This window comes from Mauremys mutica, chromosome 2 (assembly GCF_020497125.1).
Source record: "Mauremys mutica isolate MM-2020 ecotype Southern chromosome 2, ASM2049712v1, whole genome shotgun sequence".
Taxonomy (NCBI): domain Eukaryota; kingdom Metazoa; phylum Chordata; order Testudines; family Geoemydidae; genus Mauremys; species Mauremys mutica.
Window position 1 is genome coordinate 217,518,697 of NC_059073.1, and position 18,974 is coordinate 217,537,670.

At 49.3% G+C, this 18,974-nt stretch overlaps 1 protein-coding gene across 1 annotated transcript; it reads left to right on the plus strand.

Moving 5' to 3' along the window:
• The first annotated feature begins 12,409 nt into the window (after window positions 1–12,409).
• On the plus strand, window positions 12,410–17,343 carry RPL14 (ribosomal protein L14). Its single transcript, XM_045007458.1, has 6 exons — window positions 12,410–12,468; window positions 13,454–13,555; window positions 14,561–14,655; window positions 15,513–15,612; window positions 16,105–16,158; window positions 17,245–17,343. The coding sequence occupies exons 1-6, from the start codon at window positions 12,466–12,468 to the stop codon at window positions 17,305–17,307; spliced, it is 417 nt and encodes a 138-aa protein (XP_044863393.1). The 5' UTR covers window positions 12,410–12,465; the 3' UTR covers window positions 17,308–17,343.
• The last annotated feature ends 1,631 nt before the right edge of the window (window positions 17,344–18,974 follow it).

An 18,974-nucleotide genomic window follows, 5' to 3' on the forward strand; every position in this document is an offset into this window, starting at 1 on the left:
TGCAAGCAGGCTTCATATATAACTCCACCCCTCCCACCTAAAAACTGGCAAAACCTCCCCATGCATCTTCAGGTGCCCTCCGCTCACCCCACATTCCCATTAACTCCCCTTCTGGTTCCATGTGCTCATCATACAACAGCACCACGTGGAGCCACGAAGGGAGGATGAGTGAGAAAGGCGGGGGAGGTGAGCAGCCAGAGCATGAAAGAGACTTTCATTTTTTAAGAATGGTTCTATTTTGAATCAGATTCCAAGCCCCCTTAAAGTTCATGCACGTTTACACTTAGGGCTTTGTTTCAGGTTCACCTCTTGACTCCAAATGCACATGCCAAAGAGGAAAAAATAAAACCAATACATTTCCAACCTACAAGCATGCTGGCCAGAGCAAGGGAGAGTAGAAGAAGCTGCCTGAGACAAAAAGACTGTTTCACAGAAAGCAACACCTCTGTCAGGGAGAAGGATTTAAAAACTAGCTGCATAGGAGAAACACATGAGAAATGAAATGGAGATGGCAATGCAAGTAATTTCAGCTCATGGCGAATTCATTCTTGAAGTTGAAAAGGTGCCTAGAACTAGACAGGACAAAGCACTAGCATGCAATACAGAGAATAACCCTACACTGATAGGTGTGATGGGGCTAAGAAGCTGCTGTGGGCTGGAATGGCCCCACTCCTCTGTGCCTGCAAATCATGCCAGGACTGGAGGAGTTGTTAAAAGGAAGGGAACCCAGACTTGGGCATCCCTGGGAAGGGAGCAGACTGCTGATCTGTTCCAGCCCTGAAGAGAGGGCTGACAGCCTGCAGAGGAGAATGAGCAGAAGGGGAAAGAGGCCTGATACTTTACACTGGAACCCCAGTGGACAGTGATACTAGTCCAAGGGCCCTTCTGATATAAGAGAGGTCCATACCCTGGAGGGAGCTACAGCCAGCTTTCTTTTCTTCTATTTGACCCCATTCACTGACTGCAGACTGTCTTGTTGTTTTGCCTGGGACCCCAAGAGGGGCTGAGACTTCAGAGGCCGTGGCCAGAGAGTTGCGCACTGGACCATAAGAAAGATGCCCTGCAACACGCGCTAAGATGGGGGATAATTGAACTTGCGTGGGTTCCCCATGTATCATCTAGGAGGGGTGCCCTACCACAGACAGACAGTAGGGGAATGAACCATGATTCTTCTATCTCTAATTTTTAAAGAATTAGGGGAAGAGGGTAAAATCAGCAACAAAATTGAACCTGAAAGTCATGCTGAAAATTCCCCAGTTGGGAAATGGCCTAGGATGACATCTAGTAATATGGTCCCATCATCATCTGTGATGTTAATGGGTGGCACCCATGCTTACTTCATCAATACTTTTGAATATTTTTTTCTTTTGGGAAGTAACAGGAGGGAAAGTTAACACACAGGGCCACCTTCTCAGCTAAGTTTACACAGGACTGAGGTAAGGCTAATTTTTAAAAAATATTAATAACAGGGAATAATTAACCCTTTCTGTACTTTACATCCACACATCCAAGGCCTTCCTCAATGGCATCCCCCATATTTGTAATGGCACAATAATAGTATGTATAGTATAGTCAAAGGCCCCTGCTGATAGTGCTTCAATGGCTATAAACTGCACCCCTATAACATGGGTCACCTAAGTGGCTATTCATATCTCGTGTCTTTGATACAGAGTTAAATCCTGAAACACTGAATTTTAACAGGCCATAACCCAAGTTTGGTATTCCTCTACGTGTTAGCAATTCATGAACTCAGTAGGAAGCACTATATTCCTCTGTCAAGGAAGATGTAAATACAGATGTGTGGAACTTACATTTATGCAAATTAGGTGCAGCCCTCAAGTTCCTACCAAGTTGTGAAGACACCCACTGGTGCTGTCAAGTTTGAGCATCTCTGATCTAAAGGTGAAAGTGTGATTAAAAGACCGAGCCTTTCGTAGGAAAACTACATTCTCCTTATCTCAGGGGTGAGCAAACTTTTTGGCCTGAGGGCCACATTTGAATATGGAAATTGTATGGCGGGCCATGAATACTCACAAAATTTGGAGTTGGGGTGTGTGTGGGGGGGTGAGGGCTCCAGCTGGAGGTGCGGGCTCTGGGGTGGGGCCAGAAATGAGAAGTTCAGGGTGTGGGAGAGCTCTCTAGGCTGGAGCAGGGGGTTGGGGTGTGTGGGGGGATGAGGGCTCTGGCTGGGGGTGAGGGCTCTGGGGTGGGGCTGGGGATGAGGGGTTGGGGTGCAGGAGGGTGCTTTGGACTGGGATTGAGGGGTTCAGAGGGCAGGAGGGGGATCAGGGTTCCTGGCCAATGGGAGCTGTGGGGGCGGTCCTAGCGTGCGGAGCCCTTGGCTGTTTTTACGCATAGGAGCCAGAGTGGGGACATGCCACTGCTTCTGGGAGCCGCGCAGAGTGGGGCAAGCCCCAGACCCCGCTCCCCAGCGGGCGCTTGAGGGCCGGATATGCCCCTGGGCTGTAGTTTGCCCGCCCCTGCCTTATCTTCTGATTTGTCAAGTATGTAATGAGCAACAGATGAAAAAAGCTGATCATTATTATCAGTCCATTACAGAATGGAAGAAATCCAGAATTGCTGATGTGACCTTACACCTGTTTACAAAAACAATACTATGAATTTTTGGGTAGGGTTTTCAAAAGAACCTGAGGGAGTTAAATGCTCACCAACCCTTTGTGAACTGTTCCTTGGGTGCTAGCCTACAACACTCACGCTGAATAATAAAGCACTCATTTACTTTTTAAAACATCATCTAAATTAAAACCATATAAAACACCACAAAAACTAAATTTCAGATACATTTGAACTATTTCATTACACCACTTACAGGGACAGAAAATCAAGGGTTTCACAAGGCCCTTGGTCTCTGTGTCATACTCAGAATACTCCTCTCATTAGCAAAACCATTTTGCTAATGTTTAGATGAGTACAAATCTTCCAAAATCTGAACCACATCACTATCAGTATCTTGATGTATATACATTAAAGCCAGCCCTGTGAGTTGACTTTCACATAAAGAGCTTTGTAGCCATGTCTTGACTGTCTGCAATACCCTTATATGTTTTCCAAAGCAACACTGGTTGGCACTGTGGCCAAACTGAGAGAGAGCAATGTTGAGATCAGAATAGGATGCTGGGGTCAGCTCTTGAAGAGTACTGAGAATGCTTTTTGGCTGTTCATCCCTTGGAATGTCTATCCATTTTTCATGCCATCTTTGTAGTTCTGCTTTAAAATTATCAAGGTTAGAAAGGTCCGCTTTGTATGCATCATACAGAGCCATCACCATATCTTTATTTTCTAATATATGCAGTTTATCTGGCACAAGGAACTGAGCAAGAAAATGTGAAGAGCAGTCTATCACTTCCTTCTGAAGCTCTGAAATTACATGATCCAGGAATGGAATGAATATATTCTTCCTGTCATATTATCTAAGGTCTATGGCACCAATGTTATCGTAATGCATTTTTCTGCCACGTGTGGGTGCAAGTGACTCTTCAACAGAAACAGCATCAGCCACTTCAGCATACAGAGAAGCAAACTTTGGGTTGTCATCCTCTCTCAATCTCTTGAGTGCATTAAGAATAATATTTGCTTTGTCCAATACATAAATTAGATCTACAGTACAATGCTGCATATATACGTGCAGAACTTTTGTACACAAAAGTATGTTTTCAACGCACACCATAGTAACCAGAAAGTCAAATTTAGTGATGGAATATAACAATCTCTCAGCATCACCATCATTATCAACTATTTTCTCTAAGTAACCAACAACCACAACAGACTCTGTTTTGAAGCTACTCAGTGTATCATCTGACTCATCCATTGTATGTTGCAATCCAAAGGCACGTCCTCCATAATTTGATCCTCTTCTTCCTCCCAGAGTTTATTCAACACGCCTGTGAGCTCCTGCAGCTCTGTAGGCTGAATGCTAGGATATTTTATAACAGTGTTGCCGGCACAGAGGCCCGAGGCGACAGCAACAGTGGTTCGTTGCCCGGTGTGCTTCGCTTCCAATAAACACACCAAGGCGGAGAAGCAAAACCAAGGTTTATTTGAGCCCAAATAAGGTGGTGCAAGGGAGACATAGCAATCTCAAATCCTGCACACAGATACAAACAGCTCTCTCTCTTTATACATGATTTTAGCTAAGCATCTCTATTACCCCCCACTACCTACCCCTCCCTCTACTCACCCCCCCTCCTCCCCCTCGCGTTCCCATACAGCAAGCACATTATAAAGACTTGGCAGCAAACATATTATCTCGTTAGTAACTTTTCTTGACCGGTCATTCTGTTTCACTCCCTTCAGCCAGGTGCAAGCAGGCTGTATAATTGCCTCCTGGTACTGATAACTAGTTGCCACACATTCCATTCTCGGTTACTGGCCTGCTAGGTTGATTAAAGTTCAAACATAAACATGGAAGCGCTTTGGTCAGACATGGAGTGACTTTAGTTTATTCAGGCCTACTACAGAAGGCTTTATTGACACTTATGGCTTTCCACCCTCCTGAGTTACCTAGGGTTATGCCTAGTGACACCAACAACTGCTTTCAGCCTGGTTATGATTTCTGAGAAAGTGTCAAAAAAGTTAGTCACTTGTTGCACTGCACAAGAGTGAACAAGTGCTGTGTTCAGCGTGTGTATCTTGCAGGCTGAGTACATGGCTGCTGGAAGGATTTCACAAATTCTTGCCTTCTGACCACTTATATTGCTCACCATGTTACAGCTGTGGCCCCTCAAGCAGTTCCTTCTGTAACCCTCAAGAGGCTCTGTAAGACTTTATGTTGTATCAAAGACTTCTATAAAATCAATGAAGTCTTCATGGAATTCTACTTTCCCATCACTCATTTCAAATTGCCCCAAATTTCATGGTGCCCTAGGCAGCTGCGTGCTGCATACAAGGCAGCCCCAGCCCCAGCGACCAGCCCTATCCCTTGGCCGGCCCCCTCTGCAAGGAGCAGGGCCGTCCCTAGGGGAAGCATGGGGCCCCGGACAACTCCCTCTGCCCTGCCTCTTACCCTTCCCCCCTGCTCTGACTCTGGCCCGCCCCCATTCCACCTCTTCCCCCAGTGACCCCGCACTCTCTGGCAGCGGTGGGAAGCAGAGCAACCAGTCCTCAGCCCACTCTACTCCGCCAGCTCCCAGCCGCGGCACTCCACTTCCCGACACTGGTGAGAGCGGGGAAAGGATCGCCCCCCGCACTCACTCGTGGCGGGAAGCGGAGAGACGTGGCCCCAACCATGTAACTCGGGTTGGGGAAAGGACCGCCCCCGGCTCTCACCGGCGGCAGGAAGCCGAGTGCCGCGGCTGGGAGCTGGTGGAGTAGAGCGGTCTGGGGCTGGGCTACTCCGCTTCCTGCCGCTGTCGGTGAGTGGGGGGGGGGGAATCCCTTCCCCCAAACCTCCTTCTCCCAGTGACACGGCTGGGACTGGGGCGAGGGAAGTGAATCAGGCTGCTCCCGGCCCCCCGCTAATCCCTCAGGCCACTGTGGGCCTGTGGGGCCCCCAAAAGTGGCCCCCCACAGCTCCTGCCTCCCAGACCATGGGGTGGGGGGAGGCCTGAAGTCCCACACAGCCCCCCCATGGTGGGGCTGCATAGGGCACCCAAATGGCTAGGAAGGGCCCTGAGTGGATGTAATGTACAGCCAGTGAAATGTTTTCTTCTGCTGAACAGGCACTAGCTGCATCAGCAATTAAACTAAAAAATGGTTCTGCTTTTACTCTCTCTCTAATCTTTCTCCGTATATGGACTCCTACCAACTTTATGAGCTCATTTTGCGTTTGTTCTGATATGTCCACTGTACTATAGGGTCTATAACTAAGCTGCTCTTTCAAATTAGGGTCCAATCCTGTGATATAACATGAAAGCGCATGTACAATCTTAGTGTTTATTACCTGTCCCCTCATTAAAAGGTTCTGCCTTCCATAAAATTTTAACTATTTGTGTCATAGCATGCTGATTGCAGTCTGTAAACTTTTTCTTGTGCTCAAATGCAACAAATTCATTTGACTTTGCTATAGCAAGAACATGTTCTTTGGATTTGCTGTCTCTCAAGTATTTTCTTGCCATTTGATCAGTCTTTCAAGGGAATGGAAATCAAGACTGCTTCCTTGCTGTTTAAGAACACTCACAGAACACTCCATCCAGATGTTTGGCATAATGTGCAAATTTATACTCTTGTAAGAGCTGCACACTACGACGACATTTCTGACTAGCCCCTGAGCCCATTTGTGTTTTAGGAAACTGAAATTTGAAGGTGGCAACTTCCGAGTTGCTAGGATGTCCTTCTGATTCTCAGCCAACTTTGCACCATTTCGATGGCCAATGTCATTATTCCTCTGTCCTCACCTCTCAGTTTGTTTGGCTTGAGGTATGGCTGCCATAGGCGCCGACTTATATGGGGCTCTGGGGCTTTAGCCCCATGAATAAATCCCAAGCAGGGGCTCTGCCCCACCAATATTTTTTCTCCCCTGCTTGGAGCGCCCCCCGCCGCTGCCGCCGGGGCTGCCCAGAGCCCTTTAAATCCCAGCCGCGGCCGGGAATCAGAGGGCTCTGGGCTGCCTGCTGCAGCGGGAAGCCCAGAGCCCTCTGATTCCCGGCTGCGGCTGGGATTAAAAAGGCTCTGGGCTCCCCGCGGTTGCAGGCAGCCCAGAGCCCTTTAAATCCCAGCAGCGGCTGAGATTTAAAAGGCTCTGGGCTCCCCGCGGTTGCAGGCAGCCCAGAGCCCTCTGATTCCCGGCCGCGGCTGGGATTTAAAGGGCTCTGGGCTCCCCGCCGCAGCAGACAGCCCAGAGCCCTCTGATTCCCGGCTGCGGCTGGGATTTAAAAGGCTCTGGGCTCCCCGCGTTTGCAGGCAGCCCAGAGCCCTTTAAATCCCAGCCGCGGCTGGGATTTAAAAGGCTCTGCGCTCCCCGCGGTTGCAGGCAGCCCAGAGCCCTTTAAATCCCAGCCGCGGCCGGGAATCAGAGGGCTCTGGGCTGCCGGCTGCAGCGGGAAGCCCAGAGCCCTCAGATTCCCGGCCGCGGCTGGGATTTAAAGGGCTCTGGGCTCCCCGCCGCAGCCGACAGCCCACAGCCCGCAGATTCCCGGCTGCGGCTGGGATTTAAAAGGCTCTGGGCTCCCCGCGTTTGCAGGCAGCCCAGAGCCCTTTAAATCCCAGCCGCGGCTGGGATTTAAAAGGCTCTGCGCTCCCCGCAGTTGCAGGCAGCCCAGAGCCCTTTAAATCCCAGCCGCGGCCGGGAATCAGAGGGCTCTGGGCTGCCTGCTGCAGCGGGAAGCCCAGAGCCCTCTGATTCCCGGCTGCGGCTGGGATTTAAAAGGCTCTGGGCTCCCCGCGGTTGCAGGCAGCCCAGAGCCCTTTAAATCCCAGCAGCGGCTGAGATTTAAAAGGCTCTGGGCTCCCCGCGGTTGCAGGCAGCCCAGAGCCCTCTGATTCCCGGCCGCGGCGGGGATTTAAAGGGCTCTAGGCTCCCCGCCGCAGCGGGAAGCCCAGAGCCCTCTGATTCCCGGCTGCAGCTGGGATTTAAAAGGCTCTGGGCTCCCCGCGGTTGCAGGCAGCCCAGAGCCCTTTAAATCCCAGCCGCGGCCGGGAATCAGAGGGCTCTGGGCTGCCTGCTGCAGCGGGAAGCCCAGAGCCCTCTGATTCCCGGCCGCGGCTGGGATTTAAAGGGCTCTGGGCTCCCCGCCGCAGCAGACAGCCCAGAGCCCTCTGATTCCCGGCTGCGGCTGGGATTTAAAAGGCTCTGGGCTCCCCGCGTTTGCAGGCAGCCCAGAGCCCTTTAAATCCCAGCCGCGGCTGGGATTTAAAAGGCTCTGCGCTCCCCGCGGTTGCAGGCAGCCCGGTGCCCTTTAAATCCCAGCCGCGGCCGGGAAGCAGAGGGCTCTGGGCTGCCTGCTGCCGCGGTAACCCCAGAGCCCTCTTATTCCCGGCTGCGGCTGGGATTTAAAAGGCTCTGGGCTCCCCGCGGTTGCAGGCAGCCCAGAGCCCTTTAAATCCCAGCAGCGGCTGAGATTTAAAAGGCTCTGGGCTCCCCGCGGTTGCAGGCAGCCCAGAGCCCTCTGATTCCCGGCCGCGGCTGGGATTTAAAAGGCTCTGGGCTCCCCGCGGTTGCAGGCAGCCCAGAGCCCTTTAAATCCCAGCAGCGGCTGAGATTTAAAAGGCTCTGGGCTCCCCGCGTTTGCAGGCAGCCCAGAGCCCTCTGATTCCCGGCCGCGGCTGGGATTTAAAGGGCTCTAGGCTCCCCGCCGCAGCGGGAAGCCCAGAGCCCTCTGATTCCCGGCTGCAGCTGGGATTTAAAAGGCTCTGGGCTCCCCGCGGTTGCAGGCAGCCCAGAGCCCTTTAAATCCCAGCCGCGGCCGGGAATCAGAGGGCTCTGGGCTGCCTGCTGCAGCGGGAAGCCCAGAGCCCTCTGATTCCCGGCCGCGGCTGGGATTTAAAGGGCTCTGGGCTCCCCGCCGCAGCAGACAGCCCAGAGCCCGCTGATTCCCGGCTGCGGCGGGGCTTTAAAAGGCTCTGGGCTCCCCGCGTTTGCAGGCAGCCCAGAGCCCTTTAAATCCCAGCCGCGGCTGGGATTTAAAAGGCTCTGCGCTCCCCGCGGTTGCAGGCAGCCCAGAGCCCATTAAATCCCAGCCGCGGCCGGGAATCAGAGGGCTCTGGGCTGCCTGCTGCAGCGGGAAGCCCAGAGCCCTCTGATTCCCGGCTGCGGCTGGGATTTAAAAGGCTCTGGGCTCCCCGCGGTTGCAGGCAGCCCAGAGCCCTTTAAATCCCAGCAGCGGCTGAGATTTAAAAGGCTCTGGGCTCCCCGCGGTTGCAGGCAGCCCAGAGCCCTCTGATTCCCGGCCGCGGCTGGGATTTAAAAGGCTCTGGGCTCCCCGCGGTTGCAGGCAGCCCAGAGCCCTTTAAATCCCAGCAGCGGCTGAGATTTAAAAGGCTCTGGGCTCCCCGCGGTTGCAGGCAGCCCAGAGCCCTCTGATTCCCGGCCGCGGCTGGGATTTAAAGGGCTCTGGGCTCCCCGCCGCAGCGGGAAGCCCAGAGCCCTCTGATTCCCGGCTGCAGCTGGGATTTAAAAGGCTCTGGGCTCCCCGCGGTTGCAGGCAGCCCAGAGCCCTTTAAATCCCAGCCGCGGCCGGGAATCAGAGGGCTCTGGGCTGCCGGCTGCAGCGGGAAGCCCAGAGCCCTCTGATTCCCGGCCGCGGCTGGGATTTAAAAGGCTCTGGGCTCCCCGCGGTTGCAGGCAGCCCAGAGCCCTCTGATTCCCGGCCGCGGCTGAGATTTAAAGGGTTCTGGGCTCCCCGCCGCAGCGGGCAGCCCAGAGCCCTCTGATTCCCGGCCCCGGCTGGGATTTAAAAGGCTCTGGGCTCCCTGCGGTTGCAGGCAGCCCAGAGTCCTCTGACTCCCAGCCGGGGCTGGGATTTAAAGGGCTCTGGGATCCCCGCGGCTGCCAGCAGCCCAGAGCCCTTTGAATCCCAGCCTCTGTCCGCTGATTGCCCCCTCCCCAGACCCCTGCCCCAACTGCCCCCCAGAACCTCCACCCCCTATCTAAGCCCCACTGGTCCTTGTTTCCCAATTACCCCCTCCCGAGACCCCTGCCCCTAACTGCCCCTTGGGACCTCAGCCCCTATCTAAGCCTCCCTTCTCCTTGTCCCCAACTGCCCCCTCCTGAGACCCCACCCAACTTCCCCCCCCCCAGGACCGCACCCCCTACCTGTCCCCTGATAAACCTTAGACTCCCATGCCTATCCAATTGCTGCCTGTCCCCTGACTGCCCCTTCGAACCTCTGCCCCATCCAACTCCCCCTGCTCCTTGTCCCTTGACTGCCCCCCGGAACTCCCTACCTCTTCACCAACCCCCAAACCGCTTACTGTGCCACTCAGACCAGCGTATCTGGCTCCATGCAGCTCCAGACAGTTGCTGCCATGCTCCCCCATGGAGCCCACAGCCCTCTCCCACCCCCAGCACCTGCCTTCCAGATTTGAACACCTCAAAATTCAGGAGTGCTCAAGCTCGGTTTGGGCAGCTTTTACTTCATTTCTCCCAAATCAGTTTCCCCTGCAAGGTGCCAACTGAAGGTGTTGGAGAACAGAGAGATCAGGTGGCCTCCTAATGCCTGGAAAAGAGACAAAGGCCGGAGGAGGGAGTGTCAGTGCCTGTGCGGACTTCTGGGAAGTGCACGGTGTGGAAGGGGATGCTGTGATGCTTTGGAACATCTCCATACAAAGCCAGTCAGGACTCTGGGGGAGCCTCCTCTCTCGGAGCATACTGTCTCCAGGGCAAGAAGTTTACACCTTCCTGGGTCTGACCTCGGAGCATTCAGCATGCCCTTCCACATCATGCACTTTCCAAAGTGAGTCTGCCCAGGCTGGTCCTGGGGCAACCAGAGGTCGCTGCACCCCAACTCTGCAGTCAGATGTGACTCTCAGCCAGACAGTAAAACAGAAGGTTTATTAGATGACGGGAACACAGTTTAAACAGAGCTTGTTGGTACAGAAAACAGAACCCCTCTGTCAGGTCCATCTTGGGGGGTAGGGAGCCCAGAACCAAGTTCTGGGTCTCTCCCCATTTCCCCAGCCAGCTCCAAACTGACACTCCCTCCTCTGGCCTCTGTGTCTCTTCTGGACAAGGAGGCCACCTGATCTCTTTGTCCCCAACACCTTCAGTTGGCATCTTGCAGGGGAAACTGAGGCACCCACACAGTATTCAGAGAAAATATTAAGAACATTCCCACTTCATCACAACAGATGCAACAAAATATAATACTGTATATTGAAGTAGGCAAGTGCTGCTTCTGACTTTCCACTTTTAATTGACCCTTGTAATCTTGTGGCACTGACGCGTTGTAGCTTCATTTTATATCGGCTTACAGGGCGGGAGCGGGGGGGCACCACCATTTTGGGCCCCACCAAAAATTATACAAACCTGCCGCCTATGATGGCTGCTGCTCTATAAAACCTTTGTTTTACAATAGAAAGATTCAGTACTTCTCCATTGTGGCTTTCCTCAGCCTTCCTTCCACATGTAACTTCACAAATAGTCTCTTGGTCCAGAGACCTTTCTGGAATTACAGAAAGGAAGGCAAACATTCTTACTGATGCGTTGTGAGCTAAATGTTGGGAGTACCTTGGTCATCGTTATTCTTACCATTGTCGGGGACTCTAACCCCAACAGCGAAGTTCGTTGTCTGACCGCAGAGTTACAGACAACACCAGCAAGGTCCAAAACAAAAGCTCTTTATTGACAAGTGCACGTGTCAGTAAAGAACTGCTCGTATCCGAAGAGAACCAGCCCCCCCTTTACAGCTTAGTATTAGCTTATACAGACAGTTTTATTACGTCATAAATTATTCACTTCACACAACCCATATCCCACCCCCCTTTGGTTAGTAACAAACCCTAATAACAAAGCACATCTGTCTTTCTTTATAATGTAAGCAAGTTGTGATGCCCCAGCAACTTTCTTATCAGCATAGTTGCCAAGCACCAGACACTGGAAGACAGGAGTTAACGCAGCTGGTAACTTGAGGAATGCACCTCCCTTTCGTATCTCACTTTTTCCCAGGGCTTTATGAAACATGCTGACTTCAGTCAGATTGACATAACTGGTTTTTGTGCTACATCTTTATTCAGGCCTAACACCATTCACAGAGCTGAGCAAGTGTACGCACACGGTTGTGATTTTGGGTAACTTCTGTTTCTACTCTGGATCTGGCTTGGAATCTTTTCTCTTTTAAACACCAGAAAACCGGTTTCTCGGCAGGGCTGACTCCATGCTGAGATAACTGGTGAATGAAAGCAAAGACACTTGTTTAACGGAGGACTAATAAGATCAATTATCCTCTCGCGTTGCAAAGGGAAAAACCCCACAGCAGCCAACGGCATTTAAAACGCGCATTACCCGTGTGCAGCAAACGCACGGGCTGGTACAGGCTGCACCGTACAGCATCACTACAGCGCATGCGCTGCACCAGCTCTGCGAACTCCAGCGCAGACCCGGCCGCACTCGCGCGCCCTCCGTTTCGCTCGGCTACAGGGCGCGCGCGCACACACAGCTTCCAGGCCGACGGCCTCTCACGCATGCGCATTACAGTAGCGGAGCGATCGAGACGCTCCCGAGACTACGCATGCGCATTGGCGAGGCCACATGCTTGTCACGCATGCGTACAAAGGTCGAGGTCAAAATCTTCACCCGCCCACCGAGACCGTTTGGCACGCATGCCTGTTGGAGGAGAGGCGGAAACGATTCCCTTTGACACCCATAGGGACCGCCTGGTGCGCATGCGCACTTAGTAAGGCCACTCTCCCCGCTCCTTTCGTCCACCCCCCAGGAGCGCAAGGAGCATGCGCATCTGGAGCGCGAGCTTGCGCCCTCCTGCTCCAGCGCGGGTGCATGCGCAGTAGGGGATCGGAAGCGGCGTCCGGGCGCAGCGGAAGCCGCTCGCTCCTTTCTGCTCGCGGGCGGCCATCATGGTGAGTGCGTGCGGCCGCGGCCTCCGCCGCCAGCCCGGGACCCCCCGTCGCCGCCAGCCCGGCGCGGTGCTGAGCCGCCTCTCCCCAGTGACCGGAGCGGGGCCGGGCGTGGGGACCCCGGGCGGGAGCCCCCGGGGGGGGGCCGGGGCCAAGCCGCCGCCGCCGCTCCGGGATCGTGTTCTGCGGCGCGGGGCTCGGCCGCGTCTCCACTGGTGCCTGCGCCCCTTCCCCCCCCCCGGGAGCTCAGCGCTCCGGTCCATTGGCGGGGCCGATGGGCGGGTGAACGCGCCGGGCCGGGCGGCCGTTGCCAGGTTTTGCACAACCCCCCCCCCCGGTAACGCTGGGAGCGAGCGTGCGTCTCCCGCGCCACCTTGGACCGGCACCGTCAGCGCTGAGCTTATAGCCAGATACACGGTCCCTCCCAACCCTCATAATCTATGAGTCCTTCCCCCGCGGGGACACACACAGACACACGCACATCCAGCCGTGAGCTCTGAGGGGCGTATTCCGCCCCCCACCCTTCCTGTGGTGCCTGCCACCGAGTTGCTCCCACCCCCGCGCAGAGCAGTGCTTGCCTCCCATCCCCAGGGATAATATCTGTTCCCTTCCTAGCAGGGGAGGGGAATGGGGGATGCAGTTTGCTCGGAGTACTGCTGACTCCTGACCAAAATGCAAGTGAAATTGTGGGCGACGTTTGTCTGTCCCCTGGTTTCCCTTTTTCCTGTAGGGCCCCCGCTCTCTTATCTGTGCCTACCTCTGACAAGAAAGATTTTCAGTTGGGATGCACAATAGAAACACAAGACAAGAAGGAATAGCTGCAGATTCTGAAATCTAAACTGAAACTGGTCTGAAAGTACTAGATCTCCTATCCCAGGCCATGGGGCAAAATGACCCCTGCAATTGAAGGTTTTGTAGATAGCAATTCCTGGTTTAGGTCATACTACTTGTATTCAGACTCTTAATTTCAGTAAATCATTTCTTTCAGGTGTTCAAACGTTACGTTGAGATTGGCCGAGTTGCCTATATCTCCTTTGGGCCACATGCTGGCAAGCTGGTGGCAATTGTGGATGTTATTGACCAGAACAGGGTAAGCTCAGAGACCTGTAGTCTTTTCCTCTCCCCATTTCTTTCATCCTCTATTTTAAAGGTGGTTTTTTTGTACAATATTAAAATTTTTCAGTTTTCCATATGTCAGTTTTTCCAAGGGGTTACAATGTTAAGGAAAATGGAATACAAATCCTCATGTGCGCTGCAGGCTTTACAATTAATATTTGTATGGAAACTCTTGTTTCCTCTCTCAGGATCAATAGTAAGGATAAGAAGGAATGTCCTCTAATGCAGGGGTAGGCAACCTATGGCATATGTGCCAAAGGTGGCACGCAAGCTGATTTTCAGTGGCACTCACACTGCCCAGGTCCTGGCCACCAGTCTGGGAGCCTCTGCATTTTAATTTAATTTTAAATGAAGCTTCTTAAACATTTTAAAAACCTTATTTACTTTACATACAACAAAAGTGTAGTTATATATTATAGACCAAGGGTTGGCAACCTTTCAGAAGTGGTGTGCCGAGTCTTCATTTATTCACTCTAATTTAAGGTTTCGCGTGCCAGTAATACATGTTAACATTTTTTGAAGGTCTCTTTATATAAGTCTATAATATATAACTAAACTGTTGTTTTATGTAAAGTAAATATGGTTTTTAAAATGTTTATGAAGCTTCATTTAAAATTAAATTAAAATGCAGCGTCCCCCCGGACTGGTGGCCAGGACCCAGGCAGTGTGAGAACATGCGTGGATGAGGGAAAGGGGATGCATCTGAGATCATGAAAGTTTCCCAGTCCCAACTCTTTCCTTTGGCCTTCTGTGTTTGGGAAACAATGCTTTAAATAAATGCCAGTTGATCTTGCCATAGAGTTTGGGTAGTGTAGTCCACTCTTGTTATGTTCTCCAGTGTTCCAAATGCGTAGTGCTCTCCTCCAGTTTGTAACACTTCATGTTGATGAGCCACAATTTATTTGGAAGTAACTTTCTGTGGTCTGTTGTTGTATATTGGAAAAATGTTAGTGAACCCATTCAATCTCTCCTGTTCTAGGCGCTAGTTGATGGCCCCTGCAGTGGTGTAAGAAGGCAGGCTATGCCCTTCAAGTGCATGCAGCTAACAGATTTTGTACTCAAATTCCCACACAGGTGAGTTGTCTTTCCTTTTGGGCTGTTTAAACTTGACTTAACGTGAAGCTAATTTACATTGTCTGTGATTTCGTGGAATTTTGTTTCTAAATTTTAGAAAAGATCATATGGATGTATAGGTATTTTCTTAAGTTATCCAGAAAGTCTTAAGTTTCAGAACTAATCATCTCTTTCATAATGTACTAAGCGATTTAACGATGCGTGTGCTGTTAAGACATAGCAGACCATATGATCATGGTTAAATCTAGTGGATCCATTGCTATGAGTATTGACAGTGTGATTGACAAGTGGCAAATACTAAATCACAGTAATGCATAACTTCATGCATTGTCTCCTAAACAATAGACTATGGCTACATATTCAAAGTGAAGTATTTTAATGTGTTATTTATTTGAAGAACTATGTATCCTATTTGTAGGTGGATTGAATTCCAAGTCTCTTCTCTCCAGCCTCTGTGATATATAAAATCACTAAGCCACAATCACTACTGGGTACTACTATGAGACCTACTATGCTGATAAAGCTTCCATAACTTTCAACTCATAACTTCTGTATTTTACTAACCGTTTTAGATGAATGCCAGGAGAATAGTATCCCAGTGTATCTTTCTAGATTGCCCTTCCCTTCAATCCTAACTGCCAACATAAGAAAGAAGTTTTAGTATACTTTTACAGGACTTTGATTACATTTGCTGTGTGTTTAACACCTTTGACGTATACTACAGATGTAACCTGTCTACTTGGGATTTAACTTCACTTATTTAAAATTGAAAGCTGGAGAAGCACCAAAGCAGTTGATTTGTGTATGATGATGCAAATAATGTTAATGTATGAGATTGATTGTTTGTTTAAATGCAGTGCTCGTCAGAAGCATGTGCGAGTTGCCTGGGAGAAAGAAAATATTAATGAAAAATGGACAGGTACAAGGTGGGCAAAGAAGATTGAAGCCAGAGAAAAGGTATGTTTGATCTGCAGTGTGATATAAAATACTCAACACTGCACTTAGCACGTTACTAAGGTTGTCAGATATAATCTAGTAGAAAAATTGAGATTAATGTTGCAGAGTAAGACTTAAGGGCAGAGAAAACATGGGTTGTCAAGTTGTAATATAAGTTGTGTTACTGAAAACCAAATGGTTTTACCACTAAATTTAATCATCAATTTTTCTGCTTTGCCATGTCTACAAAATGTTTTTTTTTTTGTTCTCTGCATCATCAGACCCTTCCCAGCTATGGAGATAAATGGCATGTACACTGATTTGTAAATTCATTTTTAGTGGTGGTTTGCAAAGTTCTTTTGAGTTGTCTGGTTGAAAAGCACAAAACATATACAATATAATTTTTTTTTTTTTTTTTTTTTTGCAAAGTTACATTTAGCTGTTTAAGGAATTACCGGTAACTAAAATCTTCAGTGTTTAACTTTTAACTGAACTGCAAATTTTCTTCGACAGAAAGCCAAGATGACAGACTTTGATCGCTACAAGGTCATGAAGGCAAAGAAAATGGTAAGTGGTTAAATGTACAGCTATCTTTGGATAGTTGATTTGTGGTGTTTTAAAAGCAAATCTAGCTCTTTATTCTGAATCAGATTCAAATACATAATTCCTTATACTAATTTTTCTGTTCTTTTTGGACTCAGACTTGCAGAAAACTAGAGGAGCAATATAAATTTGCCCTTTGAGTTAGCTGATGCTTGTTCATCACTATTTTTCTTTTTAAACACTTAATTCAAGTTCAGTCTATATTTCTCTCTTTTAACTCCATGCTAGTCTTCAAGGCTATGTACCAGACATCTCTGCAGGTGAAAACTGAAGTCGTCTCCAAAATTTAATTAATCCTTTGTGAGGGATTGCTGTTGACAATATGAAACACTACTTTCCTCCTTCTTCTCAGAGCCACACATTGCTTTAATAGCAATGCTGCCAACCTGTGAAAAAATAAACTGACTAGGAGTCTCACCCAGACTTGTAGCAGGGCACTACGACTAGGCTACCAGTCTGACAGCAGTCCTTTGTCACTCGGGCCATCGAAGTGTCTGAAATATGTCGCACCACTATATATAGCGCACGTGATATCTTTCTGCAATTTCAGTAAAACCTACATCTGCTGAACAAACAGGGCCGGCTCCAGACCCTAGCGCGCCAAGCAGGCGCGTGGGGCGGCATTTTGCCGGCAGGGCGGCATTTGGCTCTGGCGGACCTTCCGCAGTCATGCCTGCGGGAGGTCCACCGGAGCCCCGGGACGAGCGGACCTGCCGCAGGCATGACTGCGGCGGGTGCGCTGGTCCTGCGGCTCGGACGGAGCTCCCGCAGGCATGCCAGTGGATGCTCCACCGGAGCTGCGAACTAGCGCACCCGCCGCAGACGCTTCTGCCCCGGCTGCAGGACCGGGGAAGGGTGGCGAGCGCGCCGCCCTGCTTGGGGCGGTGTAATTTCTAGAGCCGCCCCTGTGAACAAAGAGTGATTATTCTAAAAAGGAGAGAATTTGAAAACCCAGAAAGTCATGAGTTAGCACACATGTCTATAGACTGTGTTCATTTGCTGCTCTTATTAGACTTAATGTTACAAAATTATTTCTTTAATTTATTACAGAGGAACAGGATCATCAAGCATGAAGTAAAGAAGCTCCAGAAGCAAGCTTCCAAAAAAGCATAAACTGTCAGTAATCAAATAAAGTTCCAGTTTAATATACACTTTAGTGTCTGTCTTTGTGTGTAATATTTACAAATATTAAGGTAATGTGTATATAGGTCACTTAGGGTCTTGCCCAACAATAAGTAACTGCCTGAGCAATTTACATTGCTATCACTTGGCGGTGTTTAACACATCATGAGAGCAGGCCCTAAACCAGCAATGAGAAATTAGTTACTGCTCGCTTTTCATGTGTTCTGGACTACAGTACCTATAATGTTGCATACCCAAGTTAATAGTAAATAGCCGTTAAAATCCTCAAATATATTTTATAGTAATTTACTATGGGGAAAAAATGTAGCATTGATGAAGCTACTTTACAAAAAATCATACTTGAAACACAGGATTATTGGAGTAGAGAACTATCTTTCTGTAGAAATCCAGGGCATCGGTTAAAGTGCGAATAGTTGTCTCTGTATGAAGCAAGAGCCAGTCCCTGCCCTGCAGAATTTAAAACCTGTGTTAAGTACTAATGTTGTTTTTGCATTCTTTTTAAAGGCTCAGACAAATAAGAAATATTCATGGTTAAATTCTATTCTAAAATACGTCATACTTCAAAATTTACTTCCACTACTCTCCTAAAAGGTGTAGCTCTGGCCTCAAATACTTCAGAATTCTAGGAATGTCTAGTGACAAGATAAACACTTGTACTGTGTGGACAGAATTTTATACTGAATAAAGTCGTTATTAGGTAAACACTTCTGGAAACTATTTAAAGAGACACTAACTTAAAATCTAGTCACTTAATGTTAAATGTATTTTCTGTTATTACAATTGTTCATTAGGCTATTTGTTTTACAGGACTATTTTCTTAATCTTAATTTTTTTCTCTCTGATGTAGAAAAAGCATGTACAAACAAGAAAAACTAAGGACTATTCAGGGGGGAAATGAAGTTGCCTATATATTGAATAATTGACTTTTACCTGTAATGTAGTTATAATTTAAAAAAAAAAATCAGGTAAATGATTTTTGTGTTTTTGTCCATTTTAATGGTAATTGAAATGGGTACTGAAGGCATCTGTTTGGTCTACTGCAACAGTTTCAGTTTATCAGAGCTTACTAAGTCATCAGTGGGAAAGATTGACAGCTGCAGAGGCACAATTGAAAGAACTGTCTCCCAGGTTATTAGCTATTCTGTAAACATCCAGGACATGTGTAACAATTAGCATATACCCAAATCCCAACCCCTAGAATTTGTTCAGTGATTATACTGGAACATAGGGCTGCATTTTGCACAAGTCTTCAATTCACAGCATTGGTTTAATTTTTTCCTATTAGCTCTTCACTGGTATTTTAATAGAAACAGCCATCAGTATTTTCCAAAGACTGATTCTAATGTGGAAATACCTGCTGCTAACTCTACTGTGGCAAAGCTGCTGTGGCAGTGGGAGAAAGGGTGGTCCAAGTGGGTAGAGTGCTAGCCTGGAACTTGAGACTTCATGGGTACCTTCACTAAGGCCCACTGTGGCATTACAACTATGGTACTGTAGTGGCATGGTGTAGATGCTTCCATGGAAGGGGTTTTTCCATCTACATAGTTTCATCTACCTCTCGGAGAGCCAGTAGTTAGGTGGACAGAATAATTCTTCTGTCAACTAGCTGCCTTTACATTAAGGGTTAGGTCAATCTA

Excerpts from the sequence above, each read along its gene's own strand:
- RPL14 (XM_045007458.1), top strand. Across the intron at positions 13,556-14,560 it reads ATGTTATTGACCAGAACAGG|GCGCTAGTTGATGGCCCCTG; the intron begins GTAAGCTCAGAG and ends CTCCTGTTCTAG. Across the intron at positions 15,613-16,104 it reads AGATTGAAGCCAGAGAAAAG|AAAGCCAAGATGACAGACTT; the intron begins GTATGTTTGATC and ends TTTCTTCGACAG.